At 48.3% G+C, this 19,901-nt stretch overlaps 1 protein-coding gene across 1 annotated transcript; it reads right to left on the bottom strand.

Moving 5' to 3' along the window:
* Positions 1–10,213: 10,213 nt before the first annotated feature.
* Trim72 (tripartite motif containing 72) lies at positions 10,214–19,537 on the bottom strand. Its single transcript, XM_003477893.4, has 7 exons — positions 19,374–19,537; positions 18,542–18,938; positions 16,221–16,316; positions 15,903–16,133; positions 15,444–15,466; positions 14,173–14,291; positions 10,214–13,211 (listed from the first exon to the last, which is right to left on the bottom strand). The coding sequence occupies exons 2-7, from the start codon at positions 18,929–18,931 to the stop codon at positions 12,637–12,639; spliced, it is 1,434 nt and encodes a 477-aa protein (XP_003477941.1). The 5' UTR covers positions 18,932–18,938; positions 19,374–19,537; the 3' UTR covers positions 10,214–12,636.
* Positions 19,538–19,901: the final 364 nt, after the last annotated feature.

Here is a 19,901-nt window from a genome sequence, read left to right as displayed (position 1 = left end):
TCTTCACCTGTAAAAAGAGAAGTGTAGGCCAAATTGTTGCTAGGGCTCCTCTTAAAATAGGATGCTGAGCTGGATTTTGGTGACTTGTAATATCAGCATTCAGGAGGCTGAAGCAGAAGGATTCTCGTGAGTTCAAGGCCAGCCTGGGCTACCTACATAAGCAAGTTTAAGCCCAGCCGGAAACTATATAGAGACTCTGCCTCAAAAAAAAGGAGAGAGAGAGAGAGAGAGAGAGAGAGAGAGAGAGAGAGAGAGAGAGAGAGAATGCCTATTGGCCTCCTGTGCCCCTCACTCATCAGGGATCCTTCTGTACTCCATCTCCCCATTCCACCCACCTTCCTCCCAGGACCTGGATCCCGCTAGACCTTGATCTTGCAGATCCTGTGTGGAGCCCATTCCCAGACTAAATCCCCACCCCTTGTCTCCCTTTCTTCTCCCTTGTGTCCTCCACCCATGAACATCCAGACCTCTGACAGAGTCCCTGATTGTTCTTGGGAAATCTCTGCTGCCTTCAGGCCCTGAAGATCCAGTGCCAGGCCTGATGGCCTATGCAGTGCTCACAAACCCCAAGCCTGCAATGCTGCTAGCTCCCCCATCCCCAGTCACCTGGGTAGGGCCAGGCCTCTGCTGCTCCAAACCAGAGAATGCAACCTGGTCCTCACAGCAGAGGTGACTCAGCCATACCTAGGGACACCACTGGAGGTATTGGCGCTGTTGTGACCCCCTCTCGACCTCCCCAGCCAGGCCAGTCCCACTTGTTCCCCCAGCCTCTCCCCCTTCCAGGAGCTCAGAGTCCTCAGGAAGCCTCCTCCTGCCTCCATCTTGACCTCATGAAGCCCTCTGAGGTCTAAACATACTGCAAAACAGAGTTGGAGGCTGCAACTGACACTGCCAAGAGCTCCTGGGCTACACATTTCTGGGTGCTCCAGAGGCTTCTGACCACTGTGGCTGTTTCGCTCTGGCTGAGGGCTCTCCAGAGCCTCAGAAGGTGAGATCAAGCTTGCAAAGACCAGGATAGAAGTGCAGGGGAGCAAACTCCCTTGGAGCAGCTCTTCACAGTGACTGGTGGGAGTCTGTCTGCAGTGTTCAGGACCCCACCCTCTGGCGGAGTGAGGCAAGCATTTTCCCACAGCTTTCAGATAGAGTGAAGATCCAGTTCCGAGTGCAAACCTGGTTTTGTGGCAAACCCACATGGCATGTGCCTGCCTGCTTGCCCACTCCTTGGACTGGTTAGTGCTTCCAGAACTGTGAGCCTTCACCTCCTCTCCTGTTTCTTTGTCTTAGAGTTTGCTCTTGAGGGATGTCACAGAATTATCTGCAGAGGAAGAAACTGGGGCTCAAAGAGGAGAAATAGATATACTGCCCTCTCTGAAGGCTGGTCACCATCATGGACTCCTTGCCCTTCATGGCTTCCTCCACCCAGCAGAAAATTTGACAGATTTCACATTCTTAAATTAGTGTTTCCCAGACTCCTTTAACCATTGTCACTATTTTTGTCACAACCCATGTGCCCATTTCCTGTTCGTCATACTGCCTATGGCATTTACCTAATACATTCTCTTTTTTAGTTAAATTTACTTTTTTCATTTAATTTCTGTGTTAAAATCAAAATTATATATCAAAGATAATATATCCATATTCAAAATTCCAAAAGTTCAGTAATGTACACCATGAAAAAAAAATATTTCTCCCAGACCACAGCTCCTGTTTCTTGTATATCTTTCCCCAGATAATCTAGGACTATACCAGTTGGCATGTGTTTGTGTATGTGTGTATATGTTTTCTTTAATATATTTAAAAGCTAATGTTAGCAGGGCACCGTGATGAACACTTTAATTCCAGCATTGTGAGAGACTGAGGCAGGAGAATTTTAAGTTTGAGCCCAACTCAGGTGAGTTAGCGACTGAGAGACCCTGTCTCTGTGTCTCTGTCTCAAAATAAAAAATGTAAAAAGGGCTGGTATGTAGCTCAAGGCAAGGGTCCTGGATTCAATCCCCAGAAAAGAAAGAAGGAAAGAAAAGAAAGAGAGGAAAGATCATTAAAAGTTCATATATTAGCATTTATCTTTTTCCCCAGAAAATTTTTTTCTCATAATTACAACCATAGTGAATTTATAGTTTGAGATGATTGTTATATCATGAGTGTTTCCTATTTTATTAAAAGCTCTTTGGCATTATATTTCATGCTATTTGACTCCAAAAATTTGTGATGTTTTAAAGAAATAAAGAAAGGTGTTTCCGCAATAAGAACTATTTCTACCCCTTTGACCCAGCGTTTGGCAACCGAACAGAAAGCATTTCCCGGTTCTTGAAATACAAGGTTCCACCTAGCCTTGCTCAATTCTCTGCTCAGCCGCTTCTCTAGGACTGAAGCCAGGAAGACAGCAGCAACAATTTAGTTAGGCTATGATTACTTTCAATTTTACTAACACAAGCCTTCCTTCTGAGGATCTCAGGGTACCTGTCATATTTAGGAAGATTAAATAATAACTGTGTGGAAAATATTTGCAGAGATCTGAGGGTGGGGGCACTCTGGTAAACAAAACACTCAGAAGGCAGGAGGAACTCTGAATTTGAGGTCAACCTGGCTTACTCAGTGAGTTCAAGCTGTAGAGAAATCTTATCTCAAAAAACAGGGAAAAAAAAAAGATTTGCAGAGAGACAGACTGACCTCCAGGCCTGTTGTTACCACTTAGTTTCTCATTGCGAAAACTTGGTTTTTCCAATAAAAGAGAGACAGGATTCTGACCTTCATGGCCGGAGATTTAGCTCAGCAACATAGGCACTCGTCTGGCAAGTGGGAGGTCGTGAGTTTGATCCCCGGTACCAAAAAAAAAAAAGATCTGACCTTCATGAAGAGAGTCAAATGAGATTACAAATTTGAGAGCATTCTGTAAAATCTTGTGTGTGTTACTAGGTACAGAAAAAGAAAAACTGTACAAGAGAAATTATTCCTTTTAAAACTTTGTGCTTTTGAAACTGCCTAGCTCTATAACTACTTCTGTAGTTACTTTCTTAACCCCTGAAACTATGAAATAACCAAATGTGCAGGCTGCCTGCTTGTACCATTGTACCAAGCTTCATCAACTGATGATCATTAACCAGCCTTATAGCCTATGATCTTACCCTACCAGCTAATCCGGAATTTCCACACTATTCTGTCTTGCCCTTGTGCCTCCATTATACCTCCTGCTTGTGTGTCATATAAGTGCCCTAGACCCCAAGAGATTGGGGCCTGATATTCTGGGAATGATCCTGATCAGTGCCCATCAATGTAAATAAATGTCTCCAAATCCTGGGTATCATTTCAGTGTTTTTGCTTGCTGTTGTAGGATTGAACCCAAGGCCTTCACCCTGAGCTGCATTACCAGCTCCTCTCTTTTTTTTTTTTTTTTTACTTTGAGACAGAGTCTTGCTAAGTCACTAAATTACTCAGACAGACTGTTCAAATTTGGACTCCTCCTGCCTCAACCTTCCATACCAAAACTTCCACAGAGGGTCAGTCTAGCAATATGGCAAATGGAAGCAAAATAAAAACAAAGAGAGGAAATTCTGAAGATGAAGACCTCTGGGATGAACAATGTTCTCTATGGAACAAAAGACTACAAGTCCAAAAGCTCATGGTTTTTATCAGTATCAACCAGGGAAGTGGGTGTGTACAATGGCAAAGTGCTAATGAAGAGAAACTTTGCAGGCATTGGCTATAAAGAGAAACAGCAATTTTTTACCAAGCACAGAAGCCCTCCAGTTAGCAACACAATGGATAATTAGATGTATGTAAGGCTGGCACCTTTACTGACAGAGAAAGTATAATTCTTTTTGAATCCCATGGCCTCAGCTGAAATGTTAGTTCAAGTCTTAGCCCTGGGATTGCAGGCTCTTGCTTGAGCCTCAATTCAATCAGTGAGAGGGGATAGTTCCCACCATGTGCTACAATGAGACACGTTGGCATCTCATCCAGACTCAATCACATTCTTTTAGCCAATGAAGGGAACATCTTTTTCAATATAACCAACTCTATATATCTTAGTGAGTAGGACTGAAGTAAACTTCAGGGGAAGATGGTGGCAAAGGACTTCTTTTCTCAGGAAAGCACAGTTTGGAAGTTTCCCACATTTCCACCATGCTGGGATTACAGGCACACACCACCACACTCAGCACTTTATAAAATTTTAAAGCCATACCTAGGTAAAGTATGACTACATTGGAATCAAGGTATCATGAGTTAGGTGCAAGCCTCAAGCTGTACTAAGGTATATGTTAGAAACAGGAATTCTCCTACCATGTGGAGGAGCAGTGTTGGTGTCCTTACTCAAAATTTCCATCACTGCCAGAATCTCACAACACAAAGAAAAGTGTAGTCATCTCTTGGGCACTTTGAGAGCACAAAAGCACCTTATACAGATGACATTCACGTCAGAGCTGTTCCCATTTTCCCTCTAAAAACCAAAGGGATATCCATATGCCCCAGTTACCCATAATGAATATATTCACTATGTATGGCAAATGTGAACTAATAAAAAAATTTAGAAGATGTTTTGAAGGCCTTCTCTTGAGCTAGCAGCAGCCATGTAGAACAGAAGGAGAAGCAAGAAGCCAAACCACACCTTCCCATGAGCCAGCCGGGAGACAAGAAGAGCAACACACCCCACTCCCACCCAAGCAACTGAGTGATTGAGAGGAACCCAGGCTGAGATGATAGCAACTGAATGAAAAAATAACTTAATGCTTGATTGTTTGACTGACTTTTTAGGCCTAAAGCTGATAGTCTGAGCATCTATTTGGAGGATAACAATATGTATTACAGCAACTGTGGGGAATTTCCTTCTATCTTGTTTTTGAAATCCAAAGTTTTGTTCCATTTCATTGTTTTGTTTCAATTCTGTGTCTTAATAACCTGAGCAATTGTTTTGAAGATAACAGTATGCAGTATAATAGCCATTGTCAAATTTGTATCATCTTGTTTTGAAAACTTGTACCAATATTGTCTTTTGTTGTTGCTGCTGTCATTTTTCTTTTTTGTTGTTGTTGTTTTGCTTTATTTGCCTCCTGATTTTTCTGTTTTTTTTTTCTTTAAAATAAAAAGATTTTTTAAAAAACCATAGGGAAGGCCGGACATGGTGGTGCATACCTATAATTCCAGCCCTTGAGAGGTTGAGACAGGAGCACCGATGGGATTTTGAGGCTATCCTGGGGAGTTCAAGGCCAGCCTTAACTGCATAGTGAAATCCTATCTCAAAAAGACCCCCCCAAAAAAAACTATAGGAGAGAGAACAAAGATCAAGCTACAGGACAAACTGTCAAATTAAGAGAAAATACTTATAAAGGTAAATATATACATTGTATAAAGATTCTCCTATAACTCATTAAGAAAGATGAACAAGATATATGAATAAGGAAGTTTTAGGAGAACAAATATAACTAGTCAGCAAAAGTATGCAATGAAATGTTTGAAGTGTGGAAAATAACATGCCAATTACTGTCAGATGACATTACACATTGTGTATGTACTGAAATGCCACACTGTAGTACAGATATGTGCTCATTCACATTTAAAATATATTTTTTAAAAATGCATGCAACCAAGTACAATAGCACATACCTTAGTCTCAGCTATTTAGGGAGTTGAGGCAGAAAGATCACAAGTTCAAGGCCATCCTAGGCAACTTAGCAAGGCTGTGTCCCAAAAAAACATTTTTAAAAGCATGGGGCTGAGAATGTAGGAGCATAACTCCCTGCCTCCATGCTTGTCTAGCACAAGATCAGTCTCCAGGACCACAAATAAAATAAAATGAGAAACACGTGAATTGAAATTAAAAAACAATGTGATATCCTTTGTTTATTTATTATTATGTTTGGGAAAAAAGATAAGAATTTGAGTTTAATAATATTAAGAGCTAGGGCCAGGGACATAGCTCAGCAGTACAGCGTCTGCTGACCTAGTGCAAGGTCATGACTTTGATTCCTGGTACTACAAAGAAAACAATATTAACAGTGGAAGAAATTTGGAGAAGCTATATTCTAAGACAATGCAATCTGCATTATAAATTGGTAGAATCTTTCTTAAAAGCCCAAATCTGTCCCAGAAGCATAGCTCAGTGGTAGATTGCTTGCTAGCAAGCCTGAGGCTCTTGGTTCCATCCACAGGACAAAAAGAAAAAAAGTTCTGCAAAACTAAGGATAAAACATAAGGAATACAAAGCTCCACATTCTAAAGAAGGAGGCAAATTCAGCCTTCAAGACATCCTGGTGTGAGAACAGGTCAGCCAGCAAACTCCCTCTCGGTGGCACACTGATTTGTGGCAATTCTATTCTTGCTCCTACAGGGCCCTCTGTCCTCCTCAAAGCAAGTGAGGAAACTGATCCTTTGTGGAGACTGGAAATACATCTCCTGGGACTTGGGAATTAGACGGTTTAGATGAAGGTGGTAAATTCTCAGGAGAACTCTCCTCAAGTGTTTGGAGATCTGTATGAATAAGGAGACTAGTGTCAGCTTCCAATCTGGAAGACTCAGGAGGACAGAGATAGCTGAGAGCAGCCTGAAATGGCCAGACAAGAAGAGAGACAAGCATATGTCCTTTAGGTGGGCAGAAAATATGACACACCCCGCCATGCAAGTGAATGCTGGCAACAATAGCCAACTCAAAGTGATGTGAGAGGCCCTGCCCAAGACAGTAGCTGGCCTTGGAAAGGAACTATGGAGTGAGAGACTGCCAGAAGTACCATCCAGGCAGGGGGAGGGCAGGGAGGAAGCCATGCAGTCACCACAAGAAATCAGCCAGAGAATATCTGCCTCCATCATCCCTGAAGAATCCAGCAGTACTTCTCAGATTACAGACACATTAATCTTGTGCACTCTGTCCCTTTCTTGTGATTAACTTAAACTTCAAAGTAAGAACAGAGAAAAAGGGACAAGAGTTCTAGGAAGGAGGCAGATGAACAAGAAAGTATGAACTGGGGATACAGCGCAGGGGTAGAGTACTTCCCTAGCATTCAAGAGGTGGTGAGTTCTATCTTCCAGAGGTGGGAGCATGAGGGAGAGAATGAGAGAGAGACACAGACACAGAGAGAATGACATAGAAAGACAAAGACAAATACAGACAGAGGAACAGAGAAAAGAGTGAAAGAATTCCCTCTTCTTTTTTTCTTGATTGCAGGTCGCTTTAAATTAGATATGATGGTTGGGTGTGGTGGTGAACACCTGTAATCCCAGCACTCAGGAGGTGGAGGCAGGAGGATCACTTGGAGTTCAAGGTCAGCCTGGGCTACATAGTGTATTCAAGCCAGCCTAAACTACATAGCAATACCCTGTCTCAAAAACACCCAATAATAATAATAATAATAATTTTTAAGTCTCGTATCCCTGAGGATCTGGTGGCCTAGATACAAGTAACTCCAATGCAAAACTTCATAGATATCTTTGTTTAATCTTGAAAATTCAAACAAATCCTGAACTCTGCTTCATAATGTCTCAATACAAACATGTTATTTTCAAGCTGAACTTACTAGTTAAACTATGCACCACCACCATCACGATCAAGAATAGTAATCATAACCTTGGCACAGAGTTGATAGTCCAAGATACACCAGCCAGCTATGGAGCAGGGTCCTTCACAGTCTCATTATCAAGGCCCCTAGGGAGGACCAGAAGCTCAGTTGTGACCAGTCACAGAGCCTAGTGGCACCCTAGCTGTCAGGAGGCTTGGCAGTGTGAAGGTGAGTAAAATATTGAACACAAAGTCGCTGGCATGCAGACATCTCTCAGTGCTTTTGCTGTAGTTCTAAGCATGGCCCTGGTTGCTGTGGGTTTGCTATTATGTTATGGGAGGCCATGAGTTAGTAGAGAAAATGAGCTCTCTGCAGGCAGACAGAACCTAACAAAATGCCTGAGGCTGAGTCATTTATGAAGAGAAGAGATCTATTTAGTTCCCAGCTCTGGGAACCCCTCAGCATGCTGCCAAAGTCTGTTCATCTTCTGACAAGGGCCACATGATGTTACATGCACGGCAGAAGCAGAAGCAGAAGCCAGAGTGTGCAGGAGAGAAGATTCCACGGTCAGAGAGGAAGTGAGAGAAACCAAGGACGCCAAACTCGCTTTGTAACACTTTCTTCACAGCTGGTTCACTCTCGAGGGAACAGCTTCTGCACGTCCATTCAGGGGCTCCTTTACCTCAAAATACCTCTCAACATCATTATATCAGGGAACAAGCTCCAACCAAAAACAAACCATATTCAGAGCACAGCAGTGCAAAGAGAGGAGATGCTGGCTTTCAGGACACAGGTACTAGATGAACCCACTTGTGTGTTCACATTTCATCTTCCTACATCCCCAGGGAGACTGGCTGCCTCCCACCAAAAAACACCTCAGTTAGGCAGTGTCTGCCTCAAACCTCATCTCTCACCCTCGGCCTTGGGCAATCAGAAGCACCTCCTTCAGCGCATGCAGCTCAAGCTGGGGACACTGCAGAATGAACTTGTGGCAGCCAAGAAAAGGAAGTTTTGTGATACAACTTCTGCTAAAAGGAGCATAAGCAACTCTCAGATGAGCACAGTGGAAAGGCTGCCAGTCCCTGTGAGACACAGCACTCCGGATGGGCGCCTTTGGCTGCAGGAACCCTCACAACAGTTGAGGACACGTCCTCCACCCAGTGTCCTTCCCTCTGTTCTTCACTGGGGCGGGCTTCATCATAACCTGATGGCTCCACATCCTCTCCCACTGGCATCTGCCCTCATAAAGTCTGTTTATGTAGTCTTACCACCTGCTTCTCAGAATTACTCATTTCCTGTGGAAGAGGCTTTGTGCTATTGGACAACTCCTCTCCTCCCCAGACAGCCAGAACCCACATGTAGACAGTTGGATGCCATAGACGTACACTATGCATACAGGAGGTGCTGGGAAGTCCAGCATGGGGAGTAATGAGCTTTTTCTAAAAGATCTAAAAGTTCCAAAAGGCAAAAGAAGCTGAGCACAGCAGCACACACCTGTAATTGAAATGTAGCAACACTCTGTGAAATTGAATGAAGTCAAGGACAAAGGAAGCAGACAGGAGGAATGTTTGTTAAGGAGAAATAGCTCCCAATAATGAGGAGGGGACCCCAAGGGGGTTGCCACAGAGACTTCCTCTAGGAGTTTTTATACCAAAAAGTGCCCAGGGCTCAGAGCACTCTGAGCTAGCCCATTGGACTGAAGCGCATTTTAAATAGAAATGGGCCTATCAGCCATCAAGGCACATAGCAGGCATCTGTCTGCAGTTGTCTCTTTGCCTCTGTCCTAATGGTTTGATTGAAAGAACAAAAAGAAGGAAAAACCATTTTCCAGATAGGAGCAGAAGTTGTCACAGTGGTCATCATCACCCTGCTGTTACCTTGCTTGTCACAGCTCTGGACTTAATTGTCCATCTGATTCTTATTAACTCTGAATCTCAGGTCTTGCATAATCATCCTGACCCTATCTTGGGCCCACTGCCTCTCCATCTATCTGCTGTCTTCTACCTAATTTGCCTGTCTATAATACTAACACTCTACAAGGCTGAGGCAGAAAAGTCAAAAGTTCTAGGTCAGCCTGGGCAAGGTTGTGACCAGGAAGACCCTGTCTCAAAATAAATACAGGGCTGGAGATGTTGCTCAATGCCCTGAGTTTAATCCAGAGAAAGTGAGAGGGAAGAAGGGAGGGAGTGAGGGAAGGAGAGAAGTTCCAGAGTTCTGAAGGATGAGTGTTAAAGAAAACTCCTTCCTACCAGAGTTCCCTGATGTAGTAAACATGAGAAACTCTAGAGTTCTGTAGGGCCAAAGGGTTGATTGACCTCCACAGGGCGGCAGCAGTAGGTGAGCCTGGAAATTCCCGTGCCTTGACTGCACAGCCAGAGACTCAGAGACAACAGGGTTGAAAGTTCTAAGATTGCTCCAACCAACTCTGATCACTTGAAAGCGTGGTTTAAGGTGTATTTGTATTTCATATGCCAGGAATGGGGCATTTATGTTTTTAGAAAGATTAGATAGGTCAAGACCAGAGACTATCTGGATATAGGGGAACGTGCCTGTAATCCCAGCACTCAAACGGCTGAGGCAGGAGAATTGCCACAAGTTTGAGGCCAGCTTGGGCCACAGAGCAAAGACCTTGTCTCAAAAAACAAACAAACAAAAAAGCATAATTAGTAGGCTACTGCCTACCAATAGGTTATCTGTCTCTTTACATAGATGAAATGAGGAAGGAGTCAGATTGTAATAGTTTTTATTAATGGAGATAAATTTTACAACCAAATAATCCTTTTCCTTTATTGTTTATCTTCTAGCTAAACAGCTTATGAAATTAATCCTCCCTTACCAAAACCCTGTCTGTAGAAATGAAGAGGGCTGCTGTGGCCTGCCCTCCTCATCTTGCTGTACTCTCTGAGTGACCTCCAACTCAAACAGAGTCAGCGTCCCTTCATGGATTTTGAAGGTGCCCACTACCCCACCTGCTAAGGAGAAAGCCCAAACCATGAACTTCTGAGAGCAGCACAGCTCCTTGCAAAGAGTGCTTTGGTACAGAGTATTCCATAAATTATAACTTTAAAAACATTTTACTCATATTACATATCTAGTATATCTCTGTATTGAAATGTCTGCTTTCTTCAATAACCTATAGTTCTAGAAGGACAAGAACTCCATCATTTGTAAAAGGCACTTAGTATATTTTGAGAGGATTATTATAAGAGGAGTTAGAATTATAGAAAATGTACTTCGTAAAATACAATTTTAATTGACTTCATTTTAAAGTAGTGCTATTCAAAAAATTGTGTTTGGAAAAAGAATTACAAGTCATATTCTAAGAAGCAGTCCTTTGATTTTGTCACAAAGGAAACTGAAGGCAATATTCAGAATCTCAAATGTGGAATATTTCATAACATCATGCTTGGAAAAAAAAAGGAAAGGAAATAAATGCAGAAAAGTCTATGGCATTTGCCCAGTAGCTCACTGAGAGAATTCTCCAAAGAGGACATGATATTTATTGAACAATTATGTGTCAGAGTTCTAACAGATGCTCGTTTCATTTGATACTCCCAATGGCCTTAGTGGATTGACATTATGATTATAATTCTGCAGCTAGAGAAACTAAACCTAAATTAAATTTTTAAAAAATATACTTTGTTTTGAGTTCGTGTTTCATGTTATACATTCTATTTTTGACAAATGTAAACTGATATGCATCCCCCATTAAAATGTTATACAAAATAGTTTCACTACCTTGAAAAAAAAAAAAAGAAATTAATCCTCCCTTCTGCCTCTCAAAGCCATGGCTCAGCAGGTCTCCCACTAGGAAACATACTCAGCTTGTCCCTCTTCCTGGCCAGGCTTTTTGGCTTTTCTTACCTACCACAACCTTCCAAAACATTTGCTTTCTCAGCCCCATACCTAATGTCCTCCAAGAAAATCCCTACACCAGACCCAGTTACCAAGAGACTCCCAGGCCCTTTCACACCACGGCGGCAGCAGCAGCTGGAGCAGGCCCAGCCTGGCCATCACATTCCCTCACACAGAATCAGAAACAGGCTTCAGTTCCACCAGCCCGAACCCCCAAAGGCCTCTCTCTTCAGCAAACAGGGACATTCCTTCTGAGTCTCAATGGGTCCTCCAGACACCAAGATGGGCCCTGGGATGAAAGCCAAGAAGGTCAGTGATGAGGGGCCAATTCTGGCAACTCTAGCAGGAGCTTTGCATGCTCCAAGGTAGCAGGCCCGGAGGGCATCAGCCTGGGCTAGTACTCTTGGTGAGCAAGTTGGAGAATTTTCTCCATGTCCAGTATGCTTAGTGAACATTCTCAAAGCCAAGGGAGGAAAGTTGGACTTTGGACACCTACCATGCACCTTCACAGCTTTAAACATTTTTGTGTTTGCTTATTTTGTTGTTTTGTTTTAAATTTATGTTGAATGGATCCACATCTCTGTCTGCAACTTACAGCTGCCTGAACTGACTTGTATGCCAAAAGTGTGACCCTGCTTGTGATGGGCAGCACAAAGACCACCTGGGAACCGGTTAGATGTGACCGAGTTTTTACCTTCCCCAGACCTGATGCCTCAGAAGTCTCTGATTCATGAAGACACTGTCTGTAGTCTCATGAGGTGATTTTATGGGCTGGAGCTGCTTGATGCCAGAGCACTTGCCTGGCCTGCCCAAGCACTGGGTCCATCCCTATCACCGCAAAACAATGAATGAAGCACTGTGGCACGCTAAAGTTTGCCGGCTGCCAAGTGCAAGGCCTTTAGGCCTGGGGGGTCTGGAGCCCCTGACCCAAGCCTTGAGGAGGAAGGTGTATGAGGCCAAAGAAGGACCCCTTCTACAAAGGCTCATCCTCACAACCTCTGACCCTTTTCCCTCCCTACCTCGACATCAACTTCCTTCTGGCACTCTTGGGCCTCCTGGTGGCCACGTTCAGGGTTCTCACTGTCCTGAATGGCTGTTCACAGGTCACCTAACACCTCACCCAGGGTCTCCCATTCATGCCACCCCCTCCGGCAACCCAGTCCGCTTCGGCTGTTCCGCCGGGCGCCGCCCTCCTCCTCGCCCCGCCCCGCCTCGCCCCGTCCCGTCCCGTCCCGCCCCGTCCCGTCCCGTCCCGTCCCGCCCCGTCCCACCCCGTCCCGCTGCTCCCCGCGACTCAAGCCTCCCCCTCCTCAGGGCACGCGAGCTGCAGCGGCTGTGCGTTCTTGCCCTTGTCGTGCCAGCACACGTCGAAGAAGGGGTACACGGGCCCAGGAAGGCGCTCGTGAAAGGCGAAGAGCAGGGTCAGCGCGTCGGTGTCGCTGGCGTCGTAGAAGGCGAGCACGCCGTCGCCGAAGCTCAGGTAGATGCCCACGCGGGTCGGCAGCCGCTCGGGGGCGCGCAGGGCGCGCGGCTCCTTGGCCTCCACGTGCGCCTCCAGCACCTTCCCGTCGCGCAGCCCCAGCAGCCAGAGGCCCTGCGACGGCGTCGCGTGCAGCCGCCCGCGCCGAGGTGCCTCTGCTGCCATCACGCCGAGGGCCCAGCGCGGCTTGTCGCCCACCTCCACTTCCCAGTAGTGCTCGCCGCCAGACAGCAGCTGCTGCGCCACCACCGCCACAGCCTTGTCAAACTGGCGCGTGTCCTCGCCTGCCGGCGGCGCCTTCTGCTCCATGCACTCCACGCGCCGGCCGCCAGCTGACACCACCAGGCTGGGGTGCGCTGAGCTGGGGTCGAAGGTCAGCTCCTCCAGCGCTGCGGTAGTTGAGAGGGAGCCCTTAGCTATTGTTTGCTCCAGGCACTGTGTTGCTTCCCTGGACTTCCTTCTCTTCTGCTGCCAAATAAGGCTGTAATTCCCTCCCTCCACAGAGAGGGTGGGAAGGACTGAACTGATACCAAGGCATAGGACCTGCCACTTGTGGCCCCAAAGAGGTCCAAGGTCACAGCAGGTCATAGTCATGAGGTCTGGTTCTCAGTCATTCCTTTGCAGGAGGCTGATGGGATTGAACCCGGGGCCTTTGCACTGAGCTACACTTGAACTTGGGCTACTTCTGTCTCTGCCTCAGAGTCTGCAGGGATTACAGGTCTGCACCACCACACCTGGCCTCTGTCACTCTTAACATGGTTTCTGGATCTTAGTTTTCTCTTGAATAAACCCAAGATCTCTCCATTGCCACCACACACACCAACAAGAAGCAGTAAGGGCTGCATCATGCATGCCTATATGTCCAGTAGCACCCAGATGTGCTCTGGCTCCTGGGAGGCAAGGCTGAGGCCTTAAACCACCCAGCCATAGGACACCAGAGCCAGCGTCTGACCCAGACCAGTCCCCAGGATTCCAGGAGATCTTCAGATGCCCAGCCTATCCCAGCCCCACCCCATCCCATGAGCAAGAATCATCATCTCCATATCTAGAGGCAGGGCCTGGCCAAGGATGATAGGGGAAGTCAGTGGTTCAGACCCAAGTCCCAGCCTCTTATCTGCCAACAGCAACATTCTGGAGGTCAGCAGCATCTTCCCATGTGAACCCCCTGCCCCTAGAAGTCTTCTTCCATGTGCAGGTTACAAGGTTGTGCAAGTTAGAAGCAGGGAGGTACAGTGTGGGTGCCATCTTCAGTGATCTCCTCATCACTGAATCGAGGACCTTCTGTGTGGGGCTGGGGTCTCCCACTAAAGCCCTATTTAATACACACTTCCCCCTGTCCACCCCCAATACCTGGCATCAGAGCCCGGAACATCTTCTTCCACACCTGGAATTTGAAGTCATCGGAAATGACTGGCAGCTGGATATCCAGACGTGCAGGGGGTGGTGACTCTGCCAGAACCTTCTGCAGCCTGGTGTCGGGGAGGTCAATGGAGATGACTTTGGGGGGAAGGGCAACAGGAAGTTGCTCCCAGGACAGGAAGGAAAGACAGAGGCTTTGGAGGAAGAACAGTCCCAGGATTTCCCCACATCCCACACACACTGCCCCCGTTAAAACTCTGCTGGAGTTTCAGTTTGGGCATAGGAAAAAGTACTGAAGATAGATGGAGGTGATGGTTGTGCTGTGTAAATATGCTAATGCCGGTGAACATAAAATTGACACTTAATGCTTATAATAAGCCAAGCGTGGTGGCACATGCTTGTAATCTGCACTTAGGAGACTGAGGCAGGAGAGTCACCACGAGTTCAAGACTAACCTGGGCTATATAGTGAATTCAAGGCCAGCCTGAACTACATAGTGTGACTTGCCTTGAAAAACAAAACAAAGAAGATTGTAGAATGTATTTGTAACATAAAATATATTTATTTGTTTTTATTTTTTGAGACAGAGTCAATCTCACTATGTGACTCAGTTTGCCTTGAATTCACTATGTAGTCCAGGCTGGCTTTAAACTGTCAGTGATCTTCCTGCTTCAGACTCCCAAATGCTGGGATTACAGGTATGTGCCACCACATCTGGCTCTACAATTTATTTTAAAAAATAAATAACCTGTCTGCCAAGTACAAGGTCCTGAGTTCAATTCTCAGTACCAAAAAATAAATAAAACCCAATGTGTTGGGTTAAGATCCAAGTCTTCAGCCCTTCCTAGTTTGCCATTCCAGCTTCATCATCTCACCCACTGGACTCTCTGCCCTCGCTCCTCCCTCTTCTGTCCTGTTCCTTCAACTCTGCTCAGTTAATGCCCATCCTTTGCTCCAGAATCAGAGCTCGCTCCTCAGGGGAGCTTCCCTGTCCACCACTGCCTGCCTCACAGTCAGAGCGCATAAGATGCCTGTGTCCCACCCCCCCCCTTCCCTACGCACACGTGCACACACACGCACATGCGCATGCACGCACACACAAAACCAAGCTTCTCCATGGCTAAGGACCAGGCCTGATTTGTTTCTGTGTTCATACAAAGTGCAGGGAAGCACGAAGGCACTCAGTGTGTGAGTGGAAAGTGACTAGCTGGTGTGACTCTTAGAAGACTAGGGCAAGAGGGGCACAGCCAGGTTGATCTCACCTGCTTGTCACCAGGCAGTATTTCTGGAGAAAGAGAAAAAGAAAATGGAGGTGAAGCAAGCCCAAAGTACTCCAGGGACTTCTGAGGATGGGATGGCAACCAGGAGTGTGGGGTCAGGAAGAATCAGAAAAGTCAAATGGAACCCAAGACTCAAGGCATCCCCCCAGCCCTGTCCCTTTATGTGAATTAGAAAACAGTACTCCCTCCCCCAAGGAACTCATGTTTCTCTAAAATGATTGTCCTGATAAGTATATAAACCTATACTGTCTATAGTTCAAGTATGTCCAGTTGGGTACAGTGTCCTTGTGCAGTTTCCAAGGTAAGCATGTTCCTGAGGCTGAGGTTCTGAATATGTGACCCTAGCTCATCCCCATCCCTCTCGGCATCAGAGCCTCCATCTAACAATGGATGAGGCCTCTGGAGCCTGAGCCATTGGCCCAGGGATCACCTGGTACTCACCATGAGGAATTCAGTCTGTGGTTTATCGGCCACCTCATCCAGCACCTTCTCCATCTGCCGAAGCTGCTCCAGATAAGAGTTCAGGCCTGCCAGCTCCCGCCTTATGGCAACACCAGCCTCGCTCCAAACCCGTTCTGCCTCCCGGTTCAGTGAGCCCTCCAGAGCATCCAGGAAGAGCCGCATCTTGCCCAGCTGCTCCCCAACAGCGCCCCGGAACTGCTGTACCGTCTCCTGTAAGGGGAGGCAAACAAAAGCACTTGGTGGGACAACCTCAGCCTGGACCCCCGGTCCCCACCATGCCCCACATCATCCCCTCACCTCTGCCTCCACTAGCTGGTGCTCTAGCACGGCCACGCTCTTCTCCTTGCGTGTACAGGCCTCCTGCAGCTGCAATTTCTGCTGCGGGAGCTGAGTCTGGGAACCAGGGACAAGAAGTGATAGAGGCGCTGACCACCCCACCCTACCCCCGCTGCAAAAACAAACGTGCCTTCTGGAGCTGGGCCTCAAAGCCAGCTCCTCTTCCAGCAGTGTCCCCGGCCCAGGTCCCAAACCCTTTCCATGCCTCCCAGCTCTGACCATCACTGGTCCTGAAGTCTGACTCTCCCCCTCCCACTACATTTGTTAACTCATTCAGTCAGCCCCAAGGATGACCAACACAGGCAGGATTTGGCCTCCCTGACCAGACAGGCAAGTACAGCATTTGTCACACACAGCAGGCTTCCAGGGGCAAGTGAATGTGTGGGAAAAGAAATACAGGCTCCCCAGCTCCTGAGCCTCACCCCTTAGAACATCAGTCTCAGTCAGCTGGACCCCCCAGTCAGCTTCCCTGAACACTCCAGCCTCTGGAGACGGGCAGCTTTCTAAAGGTGTCCTGTATGGACCAACGAAACATATCTGGGGGCTGAATCCAACCCTCAAAGCCTGTTATTTTGTGATTCTCAGAATCCAAACCCAGGAAATCCCCTAATAGTTCTGCAAAGCTGGATTTGCCAGGAGGTGTGTGGTCCTGGAACTGGATTGGTCCCTTCCTGATTCTGCCTTCCAACATGTCTCTGACCTGTCTTCCAAAGCAGTGCTGTTACTCCCCCCAGGGAGACTGGAGGAGCCTGTAAGCAGTGTCTGCCAAGGAGTCCCCACTTAGCAGGTGCCACAAGGTTGGACCATGGTTCCTCCCCAGGACATCCTCCTGGAAAATGTCTCTGCCTACTCTAGATTGGGCATGACCAGAATCCAGAGGTTGGAAGGCCAAACCACAGGGAAGAAGCAAAAAGCCATCTGGCAAGCGTTGAAGACCCTGACTGAGGATGAATTCAAATGATTCAAGCAGATGCTGGGCCTTAAGGCAACCTATCAGACCCTACCTATCAACCCCAACCCTATCAGAACATCCTGTAGGAGATGCCCAGGCCACTTGCCTGGGTGGACATCACGGACAAGATGGTTGTCTTCTGCAGCAAGGACTTTGGTGCAGACCTCACAGGAAACTTGCTGCTGGACATGGGCATCTACTTGGAGGCTGGGCGGTGTGGTCCTCCATTCCCTGGCTGTGCGCAGACTCCAGACCCAGCCCCTCTTCTCGCCCAGACCCCAGGTCCCGCCCCAGGGACCTCCTGCCTTCCTCTTCCTTCTGGCTCCTTGGGAGAGGGGGTGCTTTCAGGCCTCTGCGTGCCCACCCCCAAGCCCCTAGAGTCCTGTAGACTGGATATCCCCGCTTCTGAACTTGCTTGCATTCCAGGGGCTCTGTTCTCGTTCACAGATAAGAGATGAGCAAGGTGGGGTCAGCCCCACAGGGAACGTGGGCTGGGTTGGTTCCCCTGAAGAGGGTTCTGCCGTGGGCTGAGTCTGCTGGGCTGGAGCAGGAAGGGCTGTGAGGCCTGAGGACAAGTGGTCTATGGCTCTAGAAGCCACTGAGGGAGCCCCAGGCCCTCACAGGACAGAGACAGCTTTTACACATGGATGGACCAGGAGCCCCTCGGTGCCTCCAGATCCTGTCTCCTGCCCCTGCGCCTGTCCTTTACTCTTGCGCAGTCCAATCAGCACTTCTTGGCACATCTTTCTGGGCCCTTCTGAAACTTCCACTGTATACCCGCGTCTCCCCTAGTCAGTGCCTGTCTTTCCTGGGCACTGGAGGAGACCGCAAACCCAGGGATACACACAACTATGTGGGCCTTCCACAACTTCCAGCTCCCACCAGAAAAAAAAAGCCTGGCTGTAGCTTCCTGCCACCATGGGCCTGCAGGCCAGGCATGCCCTGCATGTCCCACCTCCCTCTCACAAGGACCCATCTCGGGACCAGCAGCTGGGCAGTCAGCTGGGCACCACTGCATTCCCACCTCCTGGCCACACCTCGAGCCCAACGCCTCTAGTGGTAAGAGGTTGCACTTTTGTAGAAAGTTCACCTCAGCGTCCCTCATCCAACTCCGCCCTCACACCCCAAAGAGCACCGAAGGAACACAGCGTCACCTGCCCTCCGCTCCTCCCCACCCCGAGCCTGGTTCTGCCAGGCTTCCCCTGCCTTGAGCTCCTCAGATCCCCTGCCCTGGCTGCCTCTGGGCCGGGCCCAAGAAGCTCAGAATCCAAATCCTTGGATTCGGGACATTCTATCCAACAATCCCGCCCAACCTGGGCTAGGGCTGTACCTTGAGACGCGCATGGGCCTCGGCGGCGGGCAGCAGGCGATGGCCACGATGGGAGCCAAGAGAGGCGCACACACCGCACACGAGCACGCGGTCCTGCTCACAGTAGATGCTCAGCGGGTCCAGGTGCTCTTCGCAGTGGCCCTGTGGCACCTGCGCCAGGCCCTCCACCAGGCGCGCCAGCTGCTGGTTGGTGCTGAGCACCTGCGGCCTCGTGGGTGCCTGGCAGCTAGGACAGGGTACAGTGCCGTCCGCTGCCGGCTCCCCACCCACGCGGCCCAGGCAGGCCCGGCAGAAACTGTGGCCACACTCGAGAGTCACAGGCGCATCGAACAGCTGCAGGCACAGCGGGCAGGACAGCTCCTGGTACAGGAGGCGGGGCGCAGCAGACATGGTGAGCCTGCAGGAGGAGGAACAGCCATCAGAGAGGCCTCCCTGGTCTGTCCTGCCGCCGGGAGGAGCCCCAACCTATAACACTTCACGTCCCACACTGGAGGGACTCTGGTTTGGCGAAGGGGAAGAGGGACTCAGTCTCCTTCCTCAAGACAGTCTCCTCTGCCCTTCTCAGACCCTATCAAAAATACGCCTCCCCCCAAAATATATATATATCCATCCCCCTATCAGGATCCTCCAGGAACTCTAGCTCCTAAACCCAAGCCTCGGTTCCAAGCACTCTTACCCACTGCGCCTGCTCACTTTAGCCCTGGGCCTCAGGCTCTGACAGGCTAGGCCTCACACCAACCCCAAATTCTCTATAACCTCCAACCCCAGCTATCTTCTCCCTCACCTCTAGAGGATCCACAGCCTTCCCGTCCCTCCAGGCCACTGGACTTACAGCTCTAGAGAGAAGTCTTAGGCCACGGAGACTTCCAAGAGCCTAACCGATAAAATCAAGCTGCAGGACAGGCAGCAGGGGTTCAGCAAGGACAGCAGTGGACACCAGAGAGATAGGCACACCCAGAGCATAACACAGACCCACCAGGGCGGAGCCATGGCCCCAGAGCTATATTTAGCTGCTGTGCCCAGCTCCTCCCACCACTTCTGGAAACTGTTCTAAAAGTGAGCCATGAGCAGTCAGCGGCTAAGCATCTTGTGTTAGGGCCACCTGTCCTGGCCCGTCAACCACTCTCTCACAGGTGCAGCCTCAAGTCAGAGCTCAGAACCAGTGGGGAGACAGAAATGACACATACCAGGAAGAGGCCCCCTTCCTTCCCTATTTCGTCCTCCATCACCTACAGCCCCTCCCCAGTGGTCAGCCCCTCACTTTCCAAGATCACACTGACAGGTCACCCACCTACACAAGGCCTGAAAGGTTTTCTTCCACAGTCAGGGAAGGGCCTAAAACAGCCCTGGTGCCAATGGG

Source organism: Cavia porcellus, unplaced genomic scaffold (genome assembly GCF_034190915.1).
Source record: "Cavia porcellus strain 051 isolate PalLab524CR breed Dunkin Hartley unplaced genomic scaffold, mCavPor4.1 scaffold_16, whole genome shotgun sequence".
Classification (NCBI taxonomy): domain Eukaryota; kingdom Metazoa; phylum Chordata; class Mammalia; order Rodentia; family Caviidae; genus Cavia; species Cavia porcellus.
Note: the sequence above shows the minus strand (reverse complement) of the source record. Positions and strands in the feature narration are given on the sequence as shown.

What these genes read in the sequence shown, in the direction of transcription:
- Trim72 (XM_003477893.4), bottom strand. Translation starts at nt 18,931, where the DNA reads ATGTCTGCTGCGCCCCGCCTCCTGTACCAGGAGCTGTCCTGCCCGCTG. An exon ending in AGGCCCATGCGCGTCTCAAG is followed by an intron (nt 16,317 to 18,541) that starts GTACAGCCCTAG and finishes CCTGGTTCCCAG; the next exon opens with ACTCAGCTCCCGCAGCAGAA. An exon ending in TACTGCCTGGTGACAAGCAG is followed by an intron (nt 14,292 to 15,443) that starts GTGAGATCAACC and finishes CCCCGACACCAG; the next exon opens with GCTGCAGAAGGTTCTGGCAG.